At 42.9% G+C, this 11,097-nt stretch overlaps 1 protein-coding gene across 1 annotated transcript; it reads left to right on the top strand.

Annotated features, from left to right (window-relative positions):
- The first annotated feature begins 4,142 nt into the window (after positions 1–4,142).
- On the top strand, positions 4,143–9,247 carry LOC131677059 (centrosomal and chromosomal factor). Its single transcript, XM_058956593.1, has one exon. It carries the CDS (start codon positions 5,373–5,375, stop codon positions 7,167–7,169), a length of 1,797 nt encoding a protein of 598 aa, XP_058812576.1. The 5' UTR covers positions 4,143–5,372; the 3' UTR covers positions 7,170–9,247.
- The last annotated feature ends 1,850 nt before the right edge of the window (positions 9,248–11,097 follow it).

Below are 11,097 nucleotides of genomic sequence, written 5' to 3'. Positions count from 1 at the left end.
ATAGGTGGAGGAAAACAAATTGAAAGCGTATCCGGAATAAGTTTCACAGTCGCACAGAGCTTTTAAATACCATAATAAATACTTCAAGCAAGCTATTTCAAACCTTTACGTTGACTGACAGTTTTACAGTTTTACAGCTATACTGGAGGAAAACAAACCCCAAGTAGTGTGAGTGAAATGATTTGCATATAACTCTATAGCAACAAAACAAAAGCACAACTTTTTTCGTTTACTTTTTCACCCACTGTCCTTGAAAAGGTAAAGATTACGACTAGATAACTGCCTGCTATTCAATTTGGTTTTACACCAACCAACATAACCTCACAAAATGAGCCGAATGAACTTCGTTTGACGATTCTCGTTTTGTTTTTTGAGTTACCCGTGCCACTCGAACTCACGCAGCTGACAAAGTAAACAAACTACTGAGAGCTGTTAAAAATGAATTTCATTCTCCATGAGTTCATTCGTATCGTCATCTTCTAGAACTCAATACCGGGGTAGACTTGTAAAGTTGTAGGTAGGTTAAATGTTATGGGCAATCGATAGGCGTAGTAGGCGGATCCCGAGCTTCGGATGCATATGAATGGATGATGTATTTAATATGGGAGATTGTTATCAATCGAAAATAGGTAGACATCTTGGCATTGAATCTTGTACCATAACTAAGAACGGTTTCCGGTACGAGAAGCCAAAGAATGCCCCTCACAAGGGTCGTTGGAAGCGTTATCGTCAGTTAGCAAGAGAGCGTATGGGTTTTTGAAGATAAGTGGAACTATCCTTTTGAGGATTTCTGCGTAAGAGCGATCTTTGGCGGATCGCTTCAGTTCATCCGCACGAAGTTGGTACGTTGGGCATGTCAAAAGTTCATGCGGATTCTCCCCACCGTAAACACATTTCTCAGCGGACCTCATGCAAGCATCGACGACGCCGGTGGTTGAGTGGTAAGCGTGACCGCCACTCATTCCAGCTGGTCTGGGTTCAATCCCAACCGAGGTCGTTGAGATTTTTCTGAGGTGAAAAAATCTGTGGTCACGTCGGAAGGAAAGTAAAGCTGTTGGTCCCCGGTCCATGAGTTGATGGATCGATGTCTAGTCCAGATAGTGGAGTCACCTCTCTGGCGTCGGTAAAGAAGATGTAAAATCCAACTTCTATACTTACTAACAAATATCTCCTCCTCCCGTGATACTTGTGGAGTGCGCAGTATTATATACGACCTCTAGCAAAAGCTAGTATCGGACTAACATTCCTTCCCTTTCCTTCCGCGATCTACGTTCGGGCCTGGCCGGCGCCGGTATTGATCAATGAACACTTTAGGATTACCAGAAGTTGCACATTGAAAGATGTTTCGCCATTCCCAAGCATAATTATCTGCTGATTCCCAATGCAACTTCAGTTAGGCCAGATCGATAATGGAGTAGCAGTCAGGGATAGTCGCACAAGCTCAAGCTCTCAGCGAGCCTCCTGCAAGCATCATACGCATGGTGCCATATTTATCGCACCGCTTGCAATTCATGACCCTCGGTACAAACAGACGCACAGGTAGATGAGCTCCTCTCACTTCAACGTAGCTCGGAAGTGCAGATCCGATGAAAGTCACACCAAACGAGTCTTATAGATAGTAGTTCCCATCTTCGATGGACAATGAGTGCAACTGCTTGCACTCCAAAATCTTAACTGATTGAAGGAAAGTGGCATACCCCGTCTTTCATGACAATATTGGCAGCTAGATCCGCATAACTTACAACACCGTCAATCTCAACATCGAATCTGACAGTTTATCTGACTGAACCTTTTTAATGTCGGCCCAGCCGAGTACCGTTTTGTCAACTCCCGCGCAACAGTTATGCTGTTTAGCGGTTTATTTTTGGCCCGACAGCATACACCCAAGGACCAGCGGATCCATCTTGGTAAACCTTATAAAATATTAGCATTTTGAAGTAGGAAAATGCAAATATCTTTTTACCAAAACAGCTCCTGGTTGAATATGCGGGGAGGGACACGTGCTCCCGTGCCCCTCCCTGGAGCCGCCAGTGTTGACAAATGCCGCAACTTCAGTCTGCCATTCCATGATATCACTCTGAACTGCAGTCAAATAGGCCCATTGCAACCAGAAGATCTCTCAGTGTGTCGCTTTATCTACTCTGTAGTAGAAAACTAAATACATATACCACACTGTCTAATACGAGAACATTTAAGTCAGCATTCCCGTATAGGTGGATGATGATTTAATCGAGGTACGACTGCACGATCTGGCACCACTTACCTCAAATCTCGTAAATAAATATTTAATTACGTGGTGTCTGTTGGAGAAATGTCTTCTCCAGTGTTCCTAACGGTGCTCGTGTGTTGAGAATGCATCCGACGAAACCCATTCCCTCTTACCTGACCTTTCTGATCAATTCAAGGGAGTTTAATATTCTCACAAAACGCTGGTTACACTTCAGGGGCAGAACACTTTGTGACAATTCTGTAGTCAGACAAACAACTCGCGGTTACTAAAATATTAATTACAGATCCGAAAGTAACAAACACTCACTCTACAACGTCATCACCTAATGTCTGCAAATCAAAAATTAGCACAACCAATAAAGCAATTAACGCCGACAGACTAATATAGTGAATATGAACAATAAGAAAGCGATTGGCATTTGGCGACGTCATAAAATATAATTTTTTTTTGGTAAGGTCACTAAAAATTTTTTAGTGACGTCGTAGCGCCGATGGTATGGACGTGAGCAAACTGATTGACCCCCAAGTTCTAGTGGACAATGCATCTAATGATTCACCACCAAGGAAAGAAATTTCAACACGCAGCAGCGAACTGCGTCTACCAGGGTACATCGGACACGAATTACTTCAAAGTTCTGCTATATTATCCGCAACTACAATCTAACCAACTAGGTTAACTATCCCTGACGCAAACTGAATGCACAGTAATTACCACCGATTCCGGTCCAGGGCTCTCCAGCGACGACTGCATCGGTGTGAGTGTGGGAAACCATTACTTCATTGCTCATGATCAACACACTGCACACACCGCTCGCCAATGGTAAGGTGTCTTGCATGCTCCAGCCAATGCAATGCAATCATCTGTTTGGCGGGTTTGTGTGGGTACACGAAGATGTGAACGAAACGAGAGAGAAAGTGCGAGCGGGAACGCGAACGAAAGAGCAATCGGGTGCGCATTACACGGTTCCGCGGAAGTCGACGCAATGGCAGTGCATAGTTACTCTCACGCATTCCTGCCGCTCTCGGTGGGTTCCCTTGGTATGAGTCAACGGCCACCATCATTTCGGCCGTCCACCATTCATGTGGTCATGCACTGACAACGCACACCACCGAACGGAATTCCCAAAAGTCTACCATTCTACGTCACTTGGCTACACACACGTACGGCTGACGAACATGATGAGCGAATCTGGTTCTGGGCTGGGCGGCCGGGAATTGGTAGCAGCGATGCCAGATGTGAAGATATGTCTATATTTTGAAGACATTTGAAATGTTGTGAAGACGTATTTTTCATTTTGAAGATAATTTTTTTCGGATGTCTGACTGATTTCTGGCAGAATTCTGACTCAAAATCGAAAACCGATTCAGAATCCTAGTCGCTGAAGACATTTTTTTATGAAATGTTTGAAAATTATACGTAGCTGGAAAATCCTGGGCGATGATGAGAAGAAACTAAACTACCTACGCGGGGTAGACAAGCTAAATGTGGACCTATTTACTATAAAACGTTTTTAACAACTCTAAACATTAATCTTTTCCCCGAAATTACACTGGAATCACACTTTTGATTGCAGTGCAAATCAATGAAACATGGTGTCGGTGTTTTGACAACACTTCGACGAGAAAAGTGCAATTTCACTACAAGCAAAGAGCAACACTTCTACAACAAAAGTTCAATTTAGGTGCAGAAAACTACACCAGTTTCTTCAATCGAAAACTCTAATTGAAAATCTTTTTTTTTTCAGCCTTATCATTTTATCAGATAACCTGCGACCACATTTATGTTTGGGAGCACTGGAAAACTACTACATCTTAACCAGCCGCGAGTATGAGAGAGCCGCTAAAGAGACCAGCCGAAGTGCGCATTCGTGCATACTGGAGCCAGGAATTGCGGTGCTTGTGCGCTTCGAGTCCGTTCAAACTTCAGTCGAGGCTTAACGCCCGAAGAAGAAACATTCATTCGAAAAGAAAGCACTCCTACCGCTAGCCGGTGTGAGCTCATAACACAGTAGAAAAAAAGTTACAACCAGACTCATAGCAAGAACAAGTGAGGCCGGTCGCGAGAGAGGGAGAGTGAGAATAAACGAGAGAACAAGACGCAACACCGCGAGTGCGAGCCGGTCGGTTGGCAGACGAGGACAGTAACAGAGATTTCAGTGTTATTTAATTCGGGAAGAGGCAAACAAGAGAAAAGAGCGTAGACCGCGAAGAACGTACGGCCTGACCTGGCTTCGACTACTGAAGAAAGAGGCACTAACTGAAGAGCCACGGATCGAGCGCGTGTGTGTTGGCAAGAAAAGAAGAAAATCGATATTATGTGAATGTGTCAAAATCAGGTCACCGTGGATTTAAAGTGTGAGCAGCAGTGAGAAGCCAATGCTCCGTGCCTGATTAGTCTTTAAAGTGAGACGAACCAAGAAGCAAAATTTAATTAAAAGTGTGATACTCGCGATTTGACCGATTGTCGAACGTCGTGTCGTTTCAAACGCGGATTGAGGAAAAATAAAATACGGCCGATATTTTCCTCTAGTGAAGACTGAGCTGAAGGCGGTAGCCGTACACCGAGATTTGGGAGGAGAGGAACAGCACACAGAAAAAGCAGAATCGCAAAATAGTCCGCTGTCAGTCTAATCTCACTTCGAGGCGAAGCAACGTTGAAACCATTAGCGCCATTTCATTTTACGAAGACTGAGTTCTGGGAAGCCAATTTCATCGACTGTTCTGTGCAATCGCAGCAAGCTACCGCCGCTGGTCGCGATAGTAGCACAGTTTGTAAAACGCCCGTAAAGCAGCGATATTTGGAATTTATTGGGTTGATGTTCCTGATAAGTGTAATTTAGTGGTTACAGCAAAAAAGCGAATAAAAGCTATCCAAGTGATTTGATTCGAAGAAAAATAAAAATTAAGCATATCGATTGAGCTGAGAATCGTTCGCATACGGTGCCAAATGTGTGGTTAAAAAAGAAGGAAAAAGGGGGAGAGAGTGGGTACGTTGGCGAAAGCGTAAAGAAAAGATTCCAATGAAAAGTGATTGGAGTGTGAAGATTTAGTGTCGTTCGCCGCCGTCTTGAGTGGTACGTGTACCACATCGGGGTTTAACGTTGGAGTGGAATAAAATAAATTCTACCATCAGCACCGGCAGGATGGCAATGGCAGCGTGTTATCCGAACTACGACCTTTCGGTGTCGTCCGGTATTTCGCATCACCAGCAGCAGCCGCAGTTGCACCACATACCGGTGTCTTCGCGGTTATCCAACGCGGCACCGATGGCGCAGAAGGACTACAGCATACCACTGCACGTGGACTGTAGTGTGGAGTATGAATTACCAAATCAGGCCAAACCTCCGGTGGGAGCCCGGGTGGAACCATTGCTGATGATTCATCCCTGCTATTTCCGAAAGATGGAAAGCCAGCGGCGAAGTCCGTTTATAAACAATATGCCAAATTCATCCCGTAGTTCTAATTCAATTGTTGCCAATGTTGTTGATACGTCATCAATGAGTCGGCGTAGCTCAAAATCTAGTTCCCAGCAGGCACAGCAGCAACTGCAGCAGCAGCAGCAACAACAACAACAACAGCAGCAACAGCAACACGTTGTAGTGTCTAGTCATCAAAGCAGTATGCATCATCATCAGAACCTGCAGCAGCAGATTGATGAGTACGTACAGCGGCAGATGGCTCAAAGGTCCCAACAGGCGCACTATCCTGTTGGGACGAGCAGTCAACAGCAACAACAACAGCAGCAACAGCAGCAGTCACAACATGTTCAATCACAACACCATCGCCATCATTCGCATCAACCACAGCCTAAGCAGCAGATCCATCAGCAGCAACAGTCGCATATAACCAGTCAACAACAATCCTCCAATCAGTACAGCCTGCAAAGTCAGCAACAGCAGCAGCAACAACAACAACAACAACAACTAGCAAATACCTCAGACTGGAGCCGTTACATGGGCCCCGATGGGGTAGTCCGGAGCTACGGAAAGGTCAACCTAGCCAATCAAACTGCCTATAGCAACAGCATCAACAACAGCAACAACAACAACAGCAGCAGTAGCAAGCCAAAAGCCATCAAACGTTGTAATACGGGTATGACCCAGCTGGCGCACACCAACACCGTCGGCACTGGGCAGCAGCAACATCAGCCAAATCTAATACCGGCTAGCTGTGCTGCGTTCAACACTAGTAGCAGTTTGGAGGGCGGTTTGCCATCCGGTCCCCGGTGGGACGTCGAAAAGACTTCAATGGCCGCTGTGCCTCGTGATTTTCAGGCAGGTCCCGAATCGTTACCGATCAAAGTGAATGCTAGTCTACTGGTGGGTGGAAACAGTTCCCAAACTACTGCCGGCAGTAACAACAACAATAACTACCAACCGTCGGCAACGATGTACCGAAATCCGTCGGTCGTTGGCAAACGTGATGCTATGCTTTCCGGAGGCTGTGGTGTATATAGTAATAGTAGCAACAATAACAATAACACTAGTAACAATAACAACACGGAACTAGGACTGACCGCAAGTGGCCTGTGGGACTCCGCGGCACTGCTGGAGAAAAGTTCGATGGCAACCATCCCCCGAGACTACCACCAGACCGGACCGGATCATATGGCATGCAGCAAAATGGTGGTGGGCGGTGGCAGTGCCATGCTCACCGCCGCCGGCCACGCGTTGATGCGCACTAGCACCGGTGGCAGCAGCAACAACAACAACAACAACCATCATAGCAGCAGTTCCAGCGGAAACGGAAGCAGCACTAGCTGCAGCAGTGGTTACCAGTCGGAGAAGGCCGCCCTGTTCGCGGGCAAGTACAGACAGCATCAGCGTGTCTCCCATCGGCTCCATCCGTACATGATGACCGGTTCGATGGGTGGCTCCTTTCCACCGCTGATGGCTCCAGCATTCCCGCAGATGCAGCAAGTGTCGTGTTATAATGTGTGATTTTAAATGCTAATCGGCTAAGAAAAACGAGAAGAGAAGAAAAAGAAGAAGAAAATGCAGTCGGCAAAGAATGATGAAAGTTAATGAGAAAAAGGAATAATTTATTAACGATTATTCGTTGCTATAATCTCTTTGTTTGTGTCTTATAACGACGAAGAAAATGAAGGCAAAAAGTATAAAAATATAATCGAGCAACTTTTTTCGTTGCATTTAAATGTGATAGTAGTTTTACTCCAAGCAACTTCGAAAGATAGTAAAGGAAATAATGATTACAAAATAGGATACAAGTTAAACAAAATATCGCTATATATAAAAATATGTGTTCCAAAGAAAGTCATGCGAAACGTAGTGAATACAAAAAAAAAATGCAACAGTAAAACAGCAAGTTAGAAAAGCCGTCGGATGTTATGAAAGGAGCGGAAGGAGCATGGGATGAAGACCTAAACCGGAAGAAACATCAAAGTTCGTAAATCCGTGAGCAGTGAAGAAAAAGTTTATTGTGTGCATTTCCACTGGAAGAGAAAGAAAAAAAAATCCCGAGAAGATTATGTAGTGCTGATGATGTAAAGTATGTTGAAAGCAATCGTGAGAGAAGAACCAGTTGGAAAGTTCCGAGGCAACCATTTTGGATTACCGTCGCTATTCCGTCAATCATCTGAGCCGTGCACACGATGTGACTAGTATACTGTGTGTTCTCGTCGCCACGCGAAATCAGCTTCCCTCGTCAATATTCATCAGTTTCGGTGCAACTTTTTCCCGTCGACGGTAGAATTCCGGTGGAACGCTTCCAGCGATTCAGACGCAGTTTTCTACCGACATCATCTTCGTCCATCATCCTAACAAAGTGATCGCCTGCGCACAACCGTCAACTGGGACCATCGTTGGCACCAGGTTCTGGCTTGCGATTGTCACCGCCGCCCGCCTAACGGATTCGCCCCGTAAACTTTTTCGACCATTTTCCGGATTAATTGGATTACCGAAACAGTTTCTTCATACCCGTGCTAGATTTTCGCTCCAACACTCATCTCCTCGCTAATATATAACGTACACTTACTGAAGGCAAACTCACAGCAAACAAACGAAAACACACACACACACACATCTACACACCAACAATCACATTCACAACCATGCAAAAAGCCCTCTTCCTATTTAAATGCAAAATTGAGGGATTAGAACTGATTTCCGGACAGTAAAGTAAATAAGTAAACAGATACTAAAGTCAAGAACCCAGCTTGAAGAAAAAAAGCAAACCATTTAGCCCACCCTCGAATGCTATTGTTACGTTTCTATTATTGGTTTGTCTTAAAGTATATATATTTTATTGTTTCGTTGTCCTATAGAATCGATTTTTTTTTCTTCTGTTTCCAATTGTTCCATCTATCTATCAATTAGGTTTCAGTTTAATTTTTTTTTGATTATCTAACAATTTACTTTGTAACAACACAATCTCTCAGTGAATGATATCCGTACAAGAGTATGTGTAAGATTTTTTTTTCTCAATTCTTTCTCGATGTACTAATCGAATTCTGTGTTTTGTAATTTTTCTTCTCTTATTTCTGTATCATGGAAAGAGACATATACATTAGCTGCTTCAATACGAAATTAACAAAGGAAAAAAAAATACATAGCAAAACTTAACAAGTCGTTGGAAATATTAAGCAAAATTGTATCAAGAAAAATTATACCAAACGTAACCGAAACAAAAAAAACACACATTAGTGAGAGAAAGAGGATAATATAGGCAAGTGGGAGGCAAATAATGGTCGCAGTTATTTCTTATGTAAAACTGAAAAACTATAAGCGGAAACAACAGTAATCTTGTTTGTACATATTCTTTAGTAAAAAAAAAACGAATAAAAAACGCTAAAAAACCGATGATTATGCGTGCAGGTATGCATTAGTCGTACAGACAGGCAGGATAACTGAATGTAATATGGAGGAAGAGTAAAACAAACCGCAAAACCAATTGTGTATAAATTATGATAATTTAATTATTTAAAAAGGTGAGAAAACTATGGAAAACCACGAAAAAAATCAAATGAAAATAATAATCGCTCTTATGCAAAAAGTTAAAATTTGAATAGCTTTCTTACTACACTGATGATTGACCTGATTTAGTTTACCCGGCTTTCGGATGATGATCTGGGTTCGTGCTGATTTGTTTTGATTGTTCCGCCGTGGAGTGCTGATGCGGATGCGGAGCGACGGGGAATCGACAGGTAGATTCTGATAGCGACGTTCGAGAAAGGTGGTAGCACGGTCTTGCGAAATATGTATAACAGATTGTTGTTCGTTGTGGAACAGAGTTTTTTTAAAAGTAGAGTTGCGCAGTGAAAAAGTGTTTCTGGCAACCCTTGTTACTACACACATATTGCGTGACATCACCCGAGATTCGTTGAGGGCACAATTGCAAGTTTTATTCGGTTGGTAAATTATGATTGGTAGATTTGGCTTCAGTATTTTAGAAAACCTTGAGAAACACATGATGGGGCCTAAAAGCCAACTATCAAAACACACTGTGATGGAAATAACGGGTGAGCCATAAGAGAAGATCTATGATTTAAAGAGCAGTGCTTCAGTCAATAAAAATCTAGAACGCTCGTTGTACTCTTTCTCCAACGTTTCTGTTCTCATTGGGCCTTTTTCAAAATATCGAGAAATTTTTTTGTATGTTCTGCTGTCGGTTTTCTCATGCTAAACAACATAGCTGTCATTCTATCATTTATCTACACAGCTGTTAAACCTCCTCGTCCTAATTAATCATTTAAATCAGTCACTTTGAAATTGCTGTTTCAGCACAATTTTATAAAAATTTATAAAATTGTGCAGTGACGCCAATCGTGGCCTAATTTCGAAGTGTCAGTGGTTTTAACAGTCTTATATGTAGATACATGATAGAATGACAGCTATATTGTTTAGCATGAACAAACCGACAACAGAACACACACAAAATGGTCCAATAAGGACCGAAACTTTGGAGAAAGAGAGCAATGAGTGTTCTGGATTTTTATTGACTGAAACGCCGATCTTTAAATAATAAATTAACACTATAACAGTCGAAAGTACTTTAACAAAAAAGAAGAAGCAAGGCTTCTTGATCTTCTTAGTTTTCTGTAAAAGATCTGAATACAACGAGCGATCATTCTTGCCAGATGCGTTTTGCATGCTTTTCAGATTTAATTTAGAATAATTACACATCGAAGAACGCAACATACGCTTTGGATAGGCTTCTTCTTCTTGTTCTGGTTATCATTCGTCGGCCTATTTCCGCTACGAGGCCAAACAAAAAACGCCAGAAAGGTGACTCCACTATCTGGACTAGATAACGCAATAAGGCAATTGCCTGTCAAACCGACCAATCAGGAGATGGTTCAATACTGCTGTTGTTACCATAGATCAAGCGAGCTCACGATTGTTGTCTTAGGACAAGCTGTCTTAGTCTAGTGCATCTGGTGACAGTTTTCTCTTTCGTTTGCTTCTGTGCAATGTAATCAGTGAATATAGATTTATCCGGAATTGCCCCTTAAATTGTATTTTGATAGTTGGCTTTAACGCCCTAATCATACAATGATAAAAATGTAAACATGATGCCTATTAATTTTACACATAGATTTTTGCAATTAGCGGTGCCATATAGACACCATTTGCTAACACATAAACCCACTCTTCCCAAATGAACATCGTACACAATGTTCACTCTGGTTCTATGCAAATGTTAAACCCACACTACGTGTACGAACTTAAAGACGCTATTTCGAACACGTGTTCGCCTGCACAACCGAACCCCATGCACGTACACGGTGTGCGTACACATAGGTTCGATGCACCAGTTTTCTGTTTCGCACTCTCATCATCACTAACGTTGACTCTTTTTGCCTTGTGCAAATCGTTCTCATACACGCACCCAATGTACGCACACGGATGT

Source organism: Topomyia yanbarensis, chromosome 1 (genome assembly GCF_030247195.1).
Source record: "Topomyia yanbarensis strain Yona2022 chromosome 1, ASM3024719v1, whole genome shotgun sequence".
Taxonomy (NCBI): domain Eukaryota; kingdom Metazoa; phylum Arthropoda; class Insecta; order Diptera; family Culicidae; genus Topomyia; species Topomyia yanbarensis.
The sequence above is the reverse complement of the archived record's forward strand: the minus strand, read 5'-3'. Positions and strand labels throughout refer to the sequence as shown.